Here is a 19,068-nt window from a genome sequence, read left to right on the forward strand (position 1 = left end):
CAAGCTGGATTGAATTTGGGACACACTTGCAGATGAGCAGTGTTTAGCAAAGCAACTCCAAGATGTTAAAACCCTTTAAGGAGCGAGAAAAGTTTTAAGTTATGTTTAAAAGAAAAAAAGTGGGGGAAATCTGGATAATGGATAAATGTGGAAATAGCTGGAAGAAAGGTGAGGAAAATGAATTATTTTGTTCTTCTGGAAGGAAAAGCTGAAGTGCATGAAATGGGATTGCTTGATCAAAGGTCCTTTCTCCCTCGCCAGTCCTGCTACTGGATTCTGAGAGCTCAATGCATGCACACATTTAATACCCTGAAAATATTAGCGTAAACTGACACTCAGAAACCAGGATAAAATCAAATTGAAGCAGAACAAGACGTCCTTGGGCTGTCTGATGTTATTCATAATTCAAGAAATACAGAATAGTAGGTGATTTTCCGTACATTCATTGTATCTAGTCCATACATTGATCGTCATCAATTGGATTGTCTGTGCTGTGATCAGCTAATTCTATGCTTGACACCATTGTGAAGATTTCCCTCTGCTTTGACATCTAACCTACGTCATCGCTGAACGTCAAAGCAAAAATAAAGCAAAGTTGCACAGTGTCTGAACCATCTGGCCCCTCGCATGCACCCATGCTCTGTGAAGCTGCCATGAATCTTGTTGATTTCGTAGATTTGGTTCTCATGTTTCACATGCACGTTGTTGAGTCCTGTCCTCTGTCTCAACTGTGAGTTATTTGCTTTTGCTTAAACGTCCATTGTATAATCTGCATTCCTTAATGATCTGCACCAAGCAAATGTCCTTGACGCACTTGGAATGATTTGCAACGTGATTTGCAATGTGATTTCTCTCTGCCCTGATTTGAATATGATCTGTGATTGTAATGGTTTAGTTCTGTGCAGCACACATTAGCACTCTCATGCTCAAGTGCGATTAACTTGGTTACTGAAATTATGTCCACATTTTTTATAAAAATGAGCGGGAAGTGAGAACTCGGAGTCTCAGTAGCTGCAGCCCAGGAGATTGAATACCGAGTGTGGACGATTTCCAAGGGAAGCATGATTGCTCGTACGGTTGCTGCCGAGATCCCATTAAGAAGCTGGTGTTTGACTTGAGCAAGGAAAATAACATTGGCAGCCGGAGGGAACAAAGGACATTGGGGGAAATGTGCAGTTTCGCATCAAATAATTCTGTACCGATTGTAGTAAAAGCCATTATTTTTCTTAAACAGATTGAATATCTAGTTGGACACTAAATCCATGTTTGTAATATAAAGTCAATTGCTTATGGGTTCAGCAAATCTTTCAGTAACATCTGAACCATTGAGATAATTTAGCCTATTCTATTTTTGTGCATCTCTTCGATATGGTTTGTATACAACAATTATCTTACTCTTGTACACTCAGTTAATTTTGTTGAGCTGGCAAATAGAGTTACAGCTCTAGGGGCTAGTGGAATCAAGGGATATGGGGAGAAGGCAAGCACGGGTTACTGAATGGGATGATCAGCCATGATCACAATGAATGGCGGTGCTGGCTCGAAGGGCCGAATGGCCTCCTCCTGCACCTATTTTTTATGTTTCTAAATATTTTTCACACCAGTCCTTGCATTCCAGCAGCATTTTGAAGAATTTGTCCAATCCTTTTAATTCAATCTCCAGGGTGAGAGGGGTAAAGATTAAGGTGCATGGCGGAAAGATTTAATACGAACATTAGGAGCAATTTCTTTCCACAAAGGAGGTAGTGGGTATGTGGAACAAGCTGGCAGCGGAGGTATTTGAGGCAGGTACTATGACAACATTTAAGGCAATTGGGCAGGAGAGGTTTAGAGGCATATATTTGGGGCAAATTTGGGCAGGTGGGATTAGTGTAGACCGGGCATGTTGGTTGACATGGGCAAGTTGGGCCGACTGACTCGTACAGTCTTATTATTTTAGAGGCCCCTTTGTGATACAGATCACCAAATTTAATTCATGCAATGCATTGTTCTTCATTCGTAATCAACTCGTACCTACATTTGATTTATCTTTATGCATGTTTGCAGTGATGTAAAATTAAGCATTCTCACAGTGTTGAAGTTTTTGTTGCAATCAAACCTTATTAAATTTGTTTTTGCAGGTCACTAAAATGGTTAAAACTGTGACCACGCGAACAGTGCGTCAGGTGCCGCTTGGTCCAGACGGTTTGCCCGTGGATGGTTCGTCCCCTGCAGGCAGTTGTACAGACTCCATCGATAGAAGATACATGAAGAACGGGGACCATTACATCACACCACAGGCCAATTCGACTCTAACCAGAGTCTACAACAGTTATCCAGATTCCTACGATAATCATCATGACTTGTATCGGTCCTACACTGGCCAGGATGGGTTTGCCGATGTGTCTGATAACTACGGGAGCTTGTCGCGAGGAGTCCATTACCGGCCTCGCTACGCCTACATGCCCCGTGACAACTACAGGCCAGAGGAAAGTTACACGCTACCGAGTAGAAACAAATACCCGATCGCCCAGCCGCAAGTGCAGCCAGATGGCACCCTGGACATGAATCGATCTCAGCCAGAGCGTTTCCAGCCAGAGCCGTACGGACTGGAAGATGACCACAGAAGTCTCGGACCTGACGATGATGGGTACGAACTAGACGGGGAGCCGGAGCCAGATTACTCCACGGCTGGTCGAAGGGCACCCCCAAGGGCCAACGGAAGGAGACCAAGGAGGTAAAATACGATCGTTGTAGAAACTCTGATTAACCTTCACACTCTTCTTTGATGCATCGCAGGTGCCTGAATTGCGACGATATTTAGCCGACGGTTTAAGCGTAGTCACCTAGGCCTGGCAAACCTATCAAAGGTAGACACAAAGTGCTGGAGTAACTCGGTGTGTCAGGCAGCATCTAGCAAATCTATCCTTTCTTTCTAACTGTAGATAGATTGCAACTTGCTTCTCAGCATAATGCAGCGTGAGTGAATTGGTGCTTATTACTTCAATGGCGCTCTGCTGTGCTAATTGTAATCTACCACAATAATTATAATGTGCGGTACGGTTTCTGCTCCCCAGGGTTATATGCATGAGGTACATTAACTCCACTTTCCTTAACATGCTAAAGGGACTGTTTATTTTACTCACATTTTGGTTTAACTTGAAACCTTTTGCAGCCATTAGATGCCAAAATGAATTCATGTATTTGGCTTCCTTTGTACGTTCAATCTAATAATTGTAATGCTGACTGTGTGTGCAAGGTGGCATGTGTGTGTGTGTGTGCAAGGTGGCATATATGTGTGTGTGCAAGGTGGCATATGCACCTATCATTTTGCTCTATTTTCACCCATGCCACTGGTAGTCTGAGCAGGGATAGTCAAAAACCATCCGTTTTAACATGCTGCCTACTTAATGATCGGTTGCTGATAATTGTGAAGTAATGAAATTTAAATTGAGTGGTATTTTGAAAATGAACTAAAGATTAATTTGATGACGAGGAGGAGTACAAGTATTGCCTTTACCTGCCCCTCTCCCAAGAGTTAAAAGATTATGCGCACTCCAGATAATATCTGACATAATTTGCTATCGTCTGATATTTCTTGTCCTCCTGGTTAAAATGCATCTGTAATGCATCTTAATGTCACCTGTAGTTGAGGTTGGTGTTTGACAATGCATGTGGTTTCGTAGGTCTCGAGTATTTCATCCGAACCCATTACCTCAAAATTGACTTGACAACAGTGTTTGGTCAAGCTTTCGCAAGCAAGTCAAGTCAAGTTTATTTGTCACATACACATACACATACACGATGTGCAGTGAAATAAAAGTGGCAATGCCTGCGGATTGTGCACAAAAAAGAATTACAGTTGCAGCATATAAATAAAGTTAATAAAGTTAATATAGAGAAGACAAATTTTAGTCCCTGGAGTTATAAAAGTTGACAGTCCTGATGGCCTGTGGGAAGAAACTCCGTCTCATCCTCTCCGTTTTCACAGCGTGACAGCGGAGGCGCTTGCCTGACCGTAGCATCTGGAACAGTCCGTTGCTGGGGTGGATTGGAAAAATGTTTTTTTTAAAGGAGCAGCGAGGAGAAAGAGTTTGTGGCATGATAGAAGTGAGGGTTGGGGAATAGCTTGTGATGTGGCCATGGAGGGAAGGGAATGTTGAAGAATTTCAATTGAGATCATTGGGTTTGGGCTTGATGGGGGGAGGGTTGGGGCTGGCGTGGGGATTGGGTTGGCAGCTCGCTGTGATTTTGAGCTGGCTTTGAGTGATATTTTGTCGATGTGTCGTGTTATCCATGTGAGAACAATCCCCAATTGTGCGCAGACAGAGGCCAGGTGCTTCCTGAAGACTTGGTAATTAGCGTTCGACAGGGCCCAGTGATAACTTGCTTCCAAGTCAATAGTGGCGGATTTGAAATGAAATCCGTAACTTTGTCCACACAATCTGGGCTGGCATTTGAGGGCAGAGTTGAAGGAATTGTGTCGAAGGAAGGTCTATGAAACATGAAAAACTCCTGGCGGTTTTCTCAATAGAATGCAAGATCCTGTTGCATTATCTGAAGAGCAGAAAGCTAATGTTTTCTCAGGAGGTGACTGATATTTTTTTGTATTTTCTGTTGTGGGCCTTTCTGTGAGAATAACCTGCCATTTTATACTTGAGCACTTGGAGACACATGAACGGTATGATATAAATAAATGCAGGTTCTTTACTCTTTGCTTCAAAGACTCTACCCAAGTCACTTGCTCAGCATCAGGTAGCAAGTGGGGCGGCATCGTGGCGCAGCGGTAGAGTTGCTGCCTTACAGCACCAGAGTCCCAGGTTCGATGCTGACTGCGGGTGCTGTCTGTCCGGAGTTTGTACCTCATTGTGACCGCGTGAGTTTTCTCCAGAAGCTTCGGTTTCCTCCCACATTCCAAAGACGTACAGGTTTGGAGGCTAATTGGCTTGGTATAAATGTAAGTTGTCCCAAGTGCACGGGGATCGTTGGTTGGTGGCCCAAAGGGTGTGTTTCTGCGCTGTATCTCTGAACTAAACTAAAGTGGGAAACTACCATGGGCATAGCTATTTAAAAAAAATTACCAGATCTCAAAGCAGCGCAAGATTTTGTGATTCCTTACGTGTTGTAGATTGTTTCAAAACAACTGTTGCTGCAAGTTAACTGCCTGTGATGAGTTTTTGTCTCTTTGCAACAACCTCAGGATGTTTTTAGGGTGGATCAAGCGCGGAAGGGATGTGATAATTTGGTGCTGGAAAACAGGAAGATTTAGCAAAAAGCCATGACTCGTCACTCTTGACAGCAGCAAATTTGATTAACAGGATCAGCAACTTTAGAGGTTTTTAAATAAGTGCAGTTGTTTGGGTATGCTATCAATTGTCGTCAAGTAGAAAAGGTGTATTTATTTGTTTGGCCACACTACGACTTTGCGAGTCAGTAGGTTTTGCCAGATCCAAACAGGTTTATCATCTGAAAGGGTTTTGGTTTGTGGAGATCAGCCAAACAGTACTGTTGTATTTAGCTTATTCCCAGAAATGAGCTCAGAATAAAAGGCTGCACCTTTAGCAAGGAGATGAGGAGGAATTTCATTAATCAGAGGGCGATGAATCTGGGTATTTTTACAGCGAAGATTGACTCATTCTTCAGTAGTGAGCGTGTCAAGGGTTATGGGGAGAAGGCAGGAGAATGGGGATAGAAGAATGAGAGGGGAAAATAGATGAGCCACGAATGAATGGCGGATTAGACTCGATGGGCCAAATGGCTTAATTCTGCTTCTGTGACTTATGAACCAATGAAATGGTACTTTATGAACCAAGTCTTTCCTTCACCCCACACACATCATCTGCTTACCCGTACTGATCCAAGGGTTTGATGCTGCTTTAACCTGTGATTTGCATTACATTAAGTCATTCATGCTATAAAAAAAAAGCCCAAACCCATCATTGTTGAAACACAAACATGAGGAGCCTGTTTTGATTGAAACAAAGTGCTGTTTGTCATTGTGTTGTATCAAACTCATTTTGTGAGCGAGAGAGTTAGCCATGCAGAATGGAGACACAAAAACCACAGAGACACAAAAAGCTGGAGTAACTCAGCGGGACAGGCAGCATCTCTGGAGAGAAGGAATGGGTGACGCTTCGGGTCGAGACACCCATTTCTTCTCTCCAGAGATGCTGCCTGGCCTGCTGAGTTACTCCAGCTATTTGTGTCTATCTTCAGTTGGAAACAGCATCTGCAGTTCCTTCCTACACAAAAACCACAGATGCTGGTTTACTGGGGAAAAAACCCCCCCACAATACTCAGGACACTTAAACAGCTTTTTATTTAGTTGTGTGTGAGGGGGGTGTGGGTGGAGGAGTCATGACAGAAGAGAACTATTTTGCTACAAATCATTGGACCTGCATTTGACCGCTTAAACATACAATGGCCTTCGATTCACTTCTGCTGCGGTTGGGACAGCAGAATTCCTGTGCCCTTCCTCCTGGGACTTTCTGATGACCTTGACTCGAGAATTAATAGCGACGGCCAAATTGATTCAAGTCAGTTAATTTTTGGCAATTGAAGATCTTTGTTCAGCAGTTCGGAGTGCGGTCAGGTTGTGTAGGAGATCTGTGCGGTTGGGTTATTAATTGGACAACAACTGCATGTGCCCTTGAAAACTGACTGAGTGTAACTTTGCGAGCTGCTGACTCTTATTTTTCAAGAACCTTTGTAACATTGCTTAAATTTAATGAAAGGTCAAGTGCCAACAGAAGGAGAACTTGATGCAAACCTTGTTTTTCTTATTTCATATTTCAGATACAGCGCGGAAACAGGCCCTTCGGCCCACCAAGTCCGCGCCGCCCAGCGATCCCCGCACATTAACACTATCCTACACACACTAAGGACAATTTTTACATTTACCCAGTCAATTAACCAACATACCTGTACGTCTTTGGAGTGTGGGAGGAAACCGAAGATCTCGGAGAAAACCCACGCAGGTCACGGGGAGAACGTACAAATTCCTTACAGTATAGCACCCGTAATCAGGATCGAACCTGAGTCTCCGGCGCTGCATTCGCTGTAAAGCAGCAACTCTACCGTTGCGCCACCGTGCCGCGTTCTTTTATAGTATGGATTCGCTGAGCAGCGAAGGGAAAATTAACAGATCAGCCATACACTTGTACTAAAAATACGCCTCTTGTATTCCGTATTTTGTCTAACCAAATTTTATAAATTTATTTACGCATCAGGTTCTGAAAAAAAGTCATGATTCTCATTCTGTTGGTCGCTTGAAATGCTCCCAAACAAAGGCCACAAATGAAGCCAAGTTCAATTGAATAATTTTGACTGAAATTCTTCACACGGAAACTACCCCTGTCTCCTTCAACGGCAGCTGTCTTGTGGCTAGTCGCTAAATCAATGCTGCATTGTTGTTGATTTTCTCTGATGGACATGTCTGGAGTCTCTAATAGGCACTCAATCTTTGGAGCTTAGCCGTAAGAGCAAACACAGGACATTGTATTTGGTTTAGACCATCTAAGCAGAAACACAGACTCCTAGATTCATTCTAATCACTAGTTCAACCATGGTTCTATAATTGTAATTTTGTACGTATACTTTGAGCCGGTATTTCAAATGCTCAAATTAAATGTTTAGATGTTAAATATTAAATCATATCTGCAATCTTCAAAAGACGCTCACAATGCATTAAACGTGCATCCTACATCTTTAATGTCAGTAACCCATTTAGTTAATACTGACTGTGTTATTCTAACCTATTTTGTCACCCAAGTGCTAATCATGTTTTCAAATTTCTGTTCTTCAATTTTAATTTAGTTTTAGTTTTAAGGATGCAGCCTTGAAACAAGCCCTTCAGCCCACCAAATCTCTCCTGACTATCGATCACCCGTTCACACTAGTTCTATGTTATTCCTCATTCTCATTCACTTCCTCCATGCTAGGGACAATTTACAGTTACAGCACATCTTTGAGATGAGGGAGGAAACCGGAGCACCCAGAGGAAACCCGCGCGGTTATAGGGAGAACATGTAAACTCAACATAACAGCACCCGAGGTCGTTATCGAATCTGTGTCTGGTGCTGTGAGGTAGTAGTTCTACCAGCTGCGCCACTGTGCTCTCGACCAATTCTGCACCTTGTTTCATTAAATACTTGAACCATTAATTAGTGGAAAATGAACTGCTGTTTTCTTTCTCTTTCTGTATTTCTTTTGTTCCTTCTTAAGACGAAGAAGGATTCCAATCTGCAGCGTCACCTTTCCTTTTCTCCTATGATGCTTCCTGGCCCGCTGAGTTACTCCAGCCTTTTGTGCCTATCTTCAGTATAAACTATCATCTGCAGTTCTTTCCTGCACATACTATTATTATTTTTTTGTTGGGGCTTGTGGGAAGACTGGTTTTTGCCCATTGGAATTTCATAATTCTGCTTCTATTTCAGAGGCTATGAAGATCCGATTGAAGCGGAAATCATAGAAGACAGGATTCCGTATTTGACCGGGGTGTACAACGCCCCACTCGCTCAGCCAGAGAGGGGCAGCATGGCCAGCCTGGACCGCCTTGGCAGGCGCTCGCCATCGATAGACAGTATCCGCAAAGACCCCAGGTGGCGCGATCCTGATCTTCCGGAGGTCATCGCGATGCTCAGCCATCACCTCGACCCCGTCAAATCAAACGCTGCAGCCTACCTGCAGCACCTGTGCTACGAGAATGACAAAAACAAGAAAGAAGTGAGGCAGCTGAAGGGCATCCCCATTTTGGTCGGACTTCTGGATCACCCGAAACCAGACGTCCATCGCCGGGCCTGCGGTGCCCTGAGGAACATCTCTTACGGCAAGGACCACGACAGCAAAGTTGCAATCAAGAATTGCGATGGGATTCCTGCCCTTGTCCGATTGCTGCGGAAAACTAATGACATGGAAGTGAGAGAACTAATTACAGGTGAGTTGTGTAATCATTCATTTGGGGGAAAATCGCATGAATTCAACAATGGCATGAGATTGCCACACAAAGCTGGAGTAACTCAGCGGGACAGGCAGCATCTCTGGAGAGAAGGAATGGGTGAATTGTCAGGTCGAGGCCCTTCAAGCTGGTTCGGGATAGGGAAACGAAAGATATAGAAGATGATGTAGAGAGATAAAGAACAATGAATAAAAGATATGCAAAAAAGTAACAATAAAGGAAACAGGCCATTGTTACCTGTTGGGTAAAAACGAGAAGGTGGTGTGACTTGGGTGGGGGAGGGATAGAGAGAGAGAGGGAATGCCAGGGCTACCTAAGTGATAGAAATCAATATTCATACCACTGGGCTGTGAGCTGCCAAAGCGAAATATGAGATGCTGTTCCTCCAATTTGCATTTAGTCTCACTCTGACAATGGAGGAGACCTAGGACAGAACGGTCTGTGTGGGAATGGGAAGGAGAATTAAAGTGTTCAGCAACTGGGAGATCAGGTTGGTTCAGGCAGACTGAGTGAAGGTGTTCAGCGAGACGATCTCCCAGTCTACGTTTGGTCTCGCCGATGTATAGGAGTCCACATCTTGAACAACCGATTAAGTAGATGAGGTTAGAGGAGGGGCAAGTAAACCTCTGCCTAACCTTTGAAGGACTGTCGAGGGAGATGGTATAGGGACAGGTGTTGCATCTTCTGCGGCTGCAGCGGAAGGTATCTGGGGAGGGGGTGGTTTGGGTGGGAAGGGGGTGAGTTAACCAGGGCGTTGCGGAGGGAATGGTCTCTGCGGAAGGCGGAAAGGGGTGGAGATGGGAAAATGTGGCTTGTGGTGGAATTCTGTTGGAGGTGGCGGAAATTTTGGAGGATTATGTGTTGTTATGAGATTGGCATGAGATTAATTACCATACTCAAAGGTTGACTGTGTGTAGCCCCGGCTGGCTCTATAGATCAGTCTCTGGAAACCTGCAGCTTCATGATGTATGGCATTCCCAAATGGTAATTTTCTAATGCATCGCCAGGCAAATGTGTGGCCATTTGCCAGCTAGCAGCTTGAAAAGCCGAGTCTGTGCCCTGAGGTCACACTTTCCTGACCTCGCCGGGAGAAATTACCGATGACGTTGATTAAATTGAGGGAGTGGAGGAGAATAAGGAAAGATACGGGCACTGAAATATTTTCCAGTGTTTTTCTTGTGAAAATGTCATTATCTCACCACTGATAAATTTCTACAAGAGAGAAATGAACATAAAATGGTACACGATTAGGCCCCACAGTTCACGATGTTTGCGCCAAACCTGATGCCAAGTTTCAAGGTTCTGCATTAATTTGGCACATCCCGTATTAATTTGAAAGGTGATGGGAGCCTGAAGAAGGGTCCCAACCCAAAAAGCCACCTGTCCATGTTCTCCAGGGATGGCTGCATGACCCGCTGAGTTACTCCAACACTTTGTGTCCCTAATTTGCCATTGCTAGGGTGATCAGTGGCACAGATAGAGTAGGCAGGCAATCTTTTACCCAGGGCGGAAATGTTAGAATAGCAAGCACAGCTCTCAGGTGAGAGGGCCAGAGTTTAAAGGAGATGAGTGGGGCAGGGTTTTTTCACAACGCGGCTGATTGGTACCTGAAACATGCAGTCTGAGGTGGTGGTCGTGCAAGTTAACAGGCCTTCACATGGGATATGAAGGAAATGGAGCGATATAGATCACCCACTGGCAGAGGAGATTAGTTTAGCCTGGCATCGTATGCGTGCTGCACTGTTCTATATTTTATGTTCTAATTCTTGATTTCAACATTTCTGCAACAGTGCTGTCAGATATTCATGAATTGTGCCAACCAAACAGACAGATTTCGCATTGTCCATTTCCTTGGGACACTTAAGTTTAGTTTATTGTCCCGTGTACCGAGGTACAGTGAAAAGCTTTTGTGTGCTAACCAGTCAGCGGAAAGAAATGCATGATTCCAATCGAACCATCCAGTGTTCAGATAGATGATAAAGGGAATGACGTTTAGTGCAAGTTAAAGTCTAGTAAAGTCCAATTAAGGGTAATCCATGGGTCTCCAGTGAGGTGGATAGCTCAGGGCCGCTCTCTGGTTGTAGATAGAATGGTTCAGTTGCGTCATCGAGACTGACAGCAACCACTGCAGGACTCCGTAATGCTGGTCTGGGAATATTTATGAAATTCTTTTCTCCACTTTGACAAAGTCTCCAAAGATGCGATGGATGTTACACAGTTGTATTCCTAGCATGAGTGGCTTCTTAATTAACAGAAGCACGCATGTAGATCCTCAAATGATAAAACTATCTTGCACCACTTCAGATAAGGTCACAATTGAACAATATAATTGAAATTCTCCAGAATTTCAGGCATCAGGATTTTAACATTTAATATGGAATGTGAATAATGATATTAGTTGGAATTCTCAAGAGCTGGCAGCTTGGCTGCAGATACTGGGAGGGGCATATTAGATCTTGCTCTTACAGTCTGTGTCCTTAAATGCATACTTTTGCATTAAAAATAATTATTCTGCATTATATAAATTACTCCAAGTAGCCTCTTAAATATTTTAATTCCCATAATTTAATACTTGCCTGAATTTAGTAATAGGAACAAATGTTATTCAAATTCACATAAATGAAAGAATGTAATAATTTGACAATGGTCTTGCAGCGTGATATTATTAAGTCTCTCGACCTAAAGCAAGTTCCCTTCCAGTTGGAATGTAACTGCTACGTTTGCACTTAATAAAATAATGGCACTATTCAATCATGTCACCAGCTGTACTTTTTTTTGAAGGAGCAGGAGCTGGAAGTTCAACGATGGAGTATATATTTTTGGAAGATAGACACAAAATACTGGAGTAACTCAGCGGGACAGGCAGCATCTCTGGAGAGAAGAAATGGGTGACATTTCTTCAGACTATTCAGGGGGAAGGGAAATGAGATATAAACAGTGAAGTGGAGAGATATAGAACAAATGAATGAAAGATATGCAAAAAAGTAACAATGATAAAGGAAACAGGTCTGTTTGCTAAGTGAGAACGGGAACCTGGTGTGACTCGGGTGGGGGAAGGTAAGAAAATAACTGCAGATGCTGGTACAAATCGAAGGTATTTATTCACAAAATGCTGGAGTAACTCAGCAGATCAGGCAGCATCTCAGGAGAGAAGGAATGGGTGACGTTTCAGGTCGAGACCCTTCTTCAGTCTGAAGAAGGGTCTCGACCCGAAACGTCACCCATTCCTTCTCTCCTGAGATGCTGCCTGACCTGCTGACTTACTCCAGCATTTTGTGAATAAATACCTTCGATTGGGTGGGGAAGGGAATCCAACTCGGCCCCCAGGACAGAGCCAGCCTTCCTGATGAGTTTGTTAATTCATGCTCCCGTGCAGAATTTAGCTACAGTTGTCATGACCTCCAGTTTTAATATTGGTTTAATTTTGGTCAACGTGGTATCACACATCAGGGGTTGAATCAAGCTCTCAATAGCTGGTGGTTCTGAAGGGATCAAAGGTAAATCATGAACCTGCAGAATTGCAAGTGCAGTGGCCACTCTGCTCTGTTGCTGGCTTTTCCAGCATTATGTTGAGTCTGTGCCAGTCCTGGTGTTGCCGGGGCAACCTCATCCACTTCAGTGGATATTCCCAACTCGGTAGATTATAGATGAGAAAAGCCAAGTATAAAAAGTTCAGTTACTTGATTTTGACTCAAATTCAATCTTAATTTACTTTTGTTTCATTGTTATTGGTCATGTGGTGGCGTGCGGATATGAACGAGCAATTTTGAGATTGGGAGGAAACCGGAGCACCCAGAGAAAAAAACTAGGATGGTCATGGGGAGAGTGTGCAAACTCCGTACAGACGGCACTGGAGGTCAGGATTGAACCCGGGTCTCTGGCGCTGTGAGGCAGTAACTCTACCGCTGCACCACTGTGCTGCCCATGCTCCACTGTGCTGGGAAGAAGCGATTCTTGATTCCCGTACAACCTTCCAGATGGTAGGAGTGAAATGTGAGCGTGCCCGGGGCAGTGAGGGTCTTTCATATTGGCGGCCTTTTTGAGACAGCCTCCTATAGACCCCTTCAATGGTGGGGAGGTCAGCACCTGCGATGGGCCAGGCAGTGTCTACCACTCTGTCCAATCTCCTTTGTTAGGGTGAAGTTTATGCTGCACATCGTGTATGTGTATGTGACAAATAAATTTGACTTGACTTGACTTGACTTGACTTGTTTCAGTAGTTTGAGATGCTGAAGACCTCAGTGACATGTTAGATACCTCCCAGGTGTAGCAGCTTTGTGTTAAGAAGAGCATCCTTCATTATCAAGTGAAAACTTCCAAGCATGGCTTGTTAGAGATGAGTGACACTGAGCTTAATCTCTCAAAATAATGATGACTTTCCCTTTGCAGCATTGCAAAACCCAAGGATTAGTATGGATTTATTGTTTGAATTTGGTATTACTATAATCCACACCCATCTACTTCTGTCCTTGAGCTCTTATACTGCTGTTTGGCAGGACCTGACGCTTGTCTTTATACTATCCTTGTGGCTGAGGATATGATGGGATTTTTTAAGGTAATTTATCCAGTTATTTTTATGTTTGTGGATGAATTTGTCCTTCAAAGGACAAAAAGAGTCCCAAGTTTTAAATTATTTCCTTCCTCCTACTCAAGCAGTTTCATCACAATAAATAGATTTATGCTGTATTGTGGGTGAAATAGGCAGTTGTCTTCAAATGTCATTTTGATGAATCATTTCCAGCGCTTTTTCAGATGCTGTTTCCAAATGGGAGCTAGAGCAAGTGGTTTTGAAGGAGGATATTGTCTGTGGGTGTGGTCATTGAGTGATATGCTGCAGGATGTTAGTCCTTAATTTCGATTCAGAAGTTGAGTATAATCTTCCTTCCTTGTCCTTCTGTTTCCTATTTTACTATGTGCCTGCTTGCACATTTTCCATGAGTTGCTTTTTGTATTGGGAATTTTCCTGAAGTGTTATTTGGGGTCATGGAAAGTAAAAATAGGCCATTCATCCCTGCATGTCCAATTGGAGTTGGTAAAATGTGTTAATTTGGGTCTGCTTTGACCGTGAAAGAACGATTTTACTTTTAGCTGTTCCAATTTTTAGCAGTTTCTGAGCGGTGGAGCAGTGGTAGAGTTGCTGCCTTACAGCACCAGAGACCCGGGTTCAATCTTGACTACAGGCACCAGAGACCCGGGTTCAATCTTGACTACAGGCACCAGAGACCCGGGTTCAATCTTGACTACAGGCACCAGAGACCCGGGTTCAATCTTGACTACAGGCACCAGAGACCCGGGTTCAATCTTGACTACAGGCACCAGAGACCCAGGTTCAATCTTGACTACAGGCACCAGAGACCTGGATTCAATCTTGACTACAGGCACCAGAGACCCGGGTTCAATCTTGACTACAGGCACCAGAGACCTGGGTTCAATCTTGACTACAGGTGCTGTCTGTACACAGTTTGTTTGTATGTTCTCCCCGTGACCTGTGGGTTTTCTCAGGTTTTCTCCCACACTCCAAAGACGAACAGGTTTGCAGATTGATTGGCTTGGTAACATTTTTAATTGTCCCCTAGTTTGTGTAGGATAGTGTTAGTGCGAGGATTGCTGTTTGTTGTGGACTCGGTGGCCCGAAGGGCCTGTTTCCACATTGTATCTCGAAGCTACACTAATCATGGAATTTGTGCTGATAGCTGGCTTGTATTGTTACTGATGGGGAATTGTTGCCAACTATTTTGGAAGATTGAGAATTGAAGTGGATTAAAACCAAATTGCTGGTTGAATTTACCAGATTTTATCTGCAATAATTATCAGATTACAAGAAACGGTTCATGTTTCAGCCCCTATCAGAGTCGAGAGTGAGAAAATAACTTACTCTAGGTATCCGAGAGGAGTGGGAGGGGGGAGCAGTGACTGGAACAAAGGTTCTCTGTGGGATGTCAATGGTGAATACCAGTGATGTGACTTTTATTCTGTGTTCCATTTGACTTTATTAAACCTGAGTTTGGTAATATTTATTTGCCACTAGTGGTGATGAATACAAAATTACAATGCAGCTCCATGAGTGAATAGAATCATGTTATGAACTTATTCCTTCTGACAGTTTTCAAACTCTTCTTTTGTAAGATCCGAACATAAATTAACATTGCATCTGGCTTTAAAGCTTTTTGAATGTAAAGTGAGCAATCAATGATACAGCACGATAACTAGAAATGTTACATTTAGAAGCGTACTTGAGGCAGAAAAAAACCCAAATCCTGATTATCTTCTAAATGCACACCATGGATTTTGATACAGTGCTGACGTTACTCTAATTTGTACAAATTTATTTATGACTGCATTCGTTTTGGATTTACTGCCAAATAGTGGGGTTATTACTTTTATCTCAAAAGTTGCCAGTCCAAATTTGGTCGAAATTGTTTTGTCGATTCCAATTAGTTGATAGTCGTATGGTGAAATTCCTTGTTCGCATGAAACTGAGTAAACAGAATACATAGAGTAATGATAAATACGACATCATGCACAAAACACTGGAATGGTGCAAGCTCAGCAGTTATTTGGGTTTATGTTTAGTTTAGAGCATGGAAACCGGCCCCTCGTCATCCCTCACTGTATGACTACTTCCAAGGACCCTGGTAAAGGCCAGAGGTCTGGTATGGAGACTGGGTCTAATTATACAATAATTACACAGCCAGCTCAGGCACAGTGGACTGAACAGGGCTTGTCTGTGCTCGTTCCATGTTTCCTTGGCCTATCTCTGCTGCGAAGCAACTGAAAACAATGCACCATTGTCTTAATGCCGTCACGAGACACTCTGACTCTCTTTGCAGGTACACTGTGGAACTTGTCTTCCTACGAGCCGCTGAAAATTGTGATCATTAATCACGGGCTTCAGACGCTAACGGATGAGGTCATCATTCCTCACTCAGGCTGGGAGAACGAACCCAACGAAGATTCCAAGCCCCGTGATGCTGAGTGGACCACAGTCTTCAAAAACACATCAGGATGTCTGAGGTGAATCTGCTGCTTTTATTTTGCCTTGCTGAGGGGGTTTGTTTTGTTCGGTATTATGACAAAGTCCAATGTCCTCAATGGGATAGTGCTTTTCTTAAATTAACCCCATTTAGCTGATTGTGGCTATTCAGAAAGCAGGCTAATGGATGCTCTGCAAAGCTTAAATCCTGTTTAATGGTGTACATGAGGATGGCACAAATTAACAGCCGCAAGTACAGATGTGTCATTGTTTAATCAAATAAAGGATCTGGGAGAAACTTTGTTGCTCAGAATAGTGCGAATGTGGAACTCAGTACCACGCGGGTGGTTGAGCCAATTAATATTGATGCATTGAAGATGAAACGTGATCATAAGTCCTCGCCCCCCCCCCAATCACGTTTAGTTAAGTATCTTGGCCTTCCATGCAATCGAAAGAAGCGTCCCGACCTGAAATGTCCATGTCCCAAAAACATCGGCCTTATCTGCTGAGTTCCTCTAGCACTTTGGCTTTTGCCCATTCTTTCACTGAATGCTGAGCTCTATTTATGATCTATTTTTTTCCCCCAATCCTTTTTTTAATCCTATTCCTTTCCTGGAGGGAGAATGCAATGTGCACATGGATATTTCAGTCATAGTGTCATACAGCATGGAAACAGGCCCTTCGGCCCAACTTGCCCGCATCGACCAACATGGCCCATCTGCACTAGTCCCACCTGTCTGCGCTTGACCCATATCCCTCTAAACCTGACCTATCCACGTACCTTGTCCAAATGTCATGATCGTACCTGCCTCAACTACCGCAGCTTGTTCCGTATACCCACCAATCTTTGTGTTTTTTAAAAAAAGTTTCCCCTCTGGTTCCTATTAAATCTTTCCCCCCTCACCTTAAATTATTTCTGTCCATCCATGACCATATCTGATATATCCTGTAATCATTCCAAATATGTTTTATTCTCTTCAAAAATGTCTGTTTTCTTTTACCCTCCCTTGAGCCTTGGAGGAAAACATATGATGGGACCATTTTGTAATGTGCCTGCAACTCCCCCTTTGTTAGCAAAGCTTGCCAATACATTCACAAGACTTCTGTCTTCAAGCCCAGCTGTTTAAATTATTTTTGTCTGAGTATAATTCTCTGTTAAATCCACAACAGATGTTCATAGAACACTGCATGTTCGCTTTGGTAAATAGAGTCCATTCAACTCACTCATTCCTGTAAACCATAACCGCATAGTCGAGCTTTTTGTCTCGTGTTTTGTGCTGATTTCGTTCATTCCTGAATAACATCACGTTCTTGCAGTGTGTATTTGTCCCGTTATTACATTCAGATTTGGGGAGTTTATTTTATTTTTGCATGATTTTCAGTCCACTTTCATGTGAGTTAAAGGAGAATACTACAGGCAAAGACGACTTTTTGCGCGCGTTTAAAGTTCATTCCAAATCGACAATCCCATTGGCTAATAAAATGAGATTTAAACCATCAGTACCCCTTCATCCACTGCTGTTGTGATAATCCACGTGACAAATTCAAATTGCTACTTGGTAGATATTCAGTTGTAGCCAGGAACTCAGGATGTTCGGGTATGATTGGGTATTATGAATATCATGAGTAGGAACACAGTGGTGCAGTGGTGGAGCAGCTGCTTTACAGCGCCAGAGACCCAATTTCGATCCTGACCTCGGGTACTATCTGTACGGAGATTGTACGTTCTCCCAATGACCGAGTGGGATTTGTCCCGGAGCTCCGGCTTCCTCCCACATTCCGAGTATGTGCTGGTTTGCAGGTTCATTGGCCTTTGTAAATTGTCCCTCATGTGCAGGATAGTGCTGGCGTTCGGGGTGATCGATGGTTGGCACGGACTCGGTGGGCCGAAGGGCCCGTTTCCGCACTCTGGCTCCAAAGTCTAAAAATTGAACAAAGGAGCCCTCATCCTTCCAATGAAAAAGAATTGTTGGACAGGGAGTTGGGAAAGGAAATGAATAGATAATTAGATGAATAAAAATGTCAGTTGGCCAAAAAGCATACTGAACCTCGAAGGAATTTGAAGAAAGTTCTGTGCAAAGATTTTTTTTCTAACTTTAATAATTTGATACTATTTGAAACTGTACTTGATCATTCTCAATAGCTGGGAGGTCAGAATAGAATACGTTGAGTAAAAACAAAGGATTGCAGATGCTGATTTACACCAGAGACACGCGCAGTGCTGGAGTAACACAGCAGGTCAGACACCATCTCTGGAGAAAAGGGATGGGTGGTGTTTTGGGTCGGGACCCTTCTTCAGACTCCAGCTCTTCACCTCCCCCCAACCTGTGACTTTGAAGTCTGAAGAAGGGTCCTGAACTGAAACGTCACCCATCCTTTTTGTTCAGAGATGCTGCCTGATATTTCAGCAGATTTAACACCGCAAGGAAGATGAAAGGCGCTGTGGAGAACGTTGCCCACATGCTGCTGCAGTTCAAGGCAGTGCCACCTTAATGAGCAATAAAACGGCCGTGCCGCTGCCACTTAAAACGCATCTAAATCATGCAGAAATGGATAGTCTCAAACCATCAAGTGGTAGTTGAGGCAGGTTGTGTTACAAAATTTAAACGGCATTTGGACAGGTACATAGATAGGGCAGGTTAAGAGGGTTATGGCTCAGGTGGGGCTAGCATTGATGGGGCATCTTGGTTGCGTAGGCAAGTAGGGCTGAAAGGCCTGTTTCCGTGCTATATGACTCTGACTCCATCAAGTGCAATTTCCCAGTTTGGTGGAACTATATACGATGGGATTGAATGCAGATAAAATCTTGCCCCAAGCAACTCAGGATTACACCTGTTCTCTGCGAATTAAATGCATTCACTCTCTGATGGAGTCATATAAGTAACTTCAAGCCTGCAGCTCCTGTCTTAATTTTGCATTAATTCCTTTCATTATGAATACGTTATAACTGAAGTAGATTTAAGAAAAGGTTAATTCCATAACTGCAAGTTTCACATTGCAGTGCTGATAAGAGGCAAAATCACCTTTATTGGTACCTGGTGGCGGTTTTATTCTTTAATATGATGAATTTAAAATGTATTCTGGGGTTAAGATGAAAGTTGGCGATTGCAGTTCTCTCTTCACTGATATCCCAGCTGTAGCAATGGTGCTCCATCGCTGG

At 43.4% G+C, this 19,068-nt stretch overlaps 1 protein-coding gene across 10 annotated transcripts in view; it reads left to right on the forward strand.

Moving 5' to 3' along the window:
• The window catches only part of arvcfb (ARVCF delta catenin family member b), a 207,367-nt gene that overhangs the window by 139,290 nt on the left and 49,009 nt on the right, over positions 1-19,068 (forward strand). For all 10 annotated transcript variants that reach the window (XM_078421486.1, XM_078421491.1, XM_078421489.1 and 7 more), the window contains 3 exons: positions 2,121-2,716; positions 8,415-8,914; positions 15,766-15,949. In XM_078421486.1, coding sequence (XP_078277612.1) covers positions 2,121-2,716; positions 8,415-8,914; positions 15,766-15,949 — 1,280 coding nt within the window. The remainder of the gene's footprint in view (positions 1-2,120; positions 2,717-8,414; positions 8,915-15,765; positions 15,950-19,068) is intronic.

Source organism: Rhinoraja longicauda, chromosome 25 (assembly GCF_053455715.1).
Source record: "Rhinoraja longicauda isolate Sanriku21f chromosome 25, sRhiLon1.1, whole genome shotgun sequence".
Lineage (NCBI taxonomy): Eukaryota > Metazoa > Chordata > Chondrichthyes > Rajiformes > Arhynchobatidae > Rhinoraja > Rhinoraja longicauda.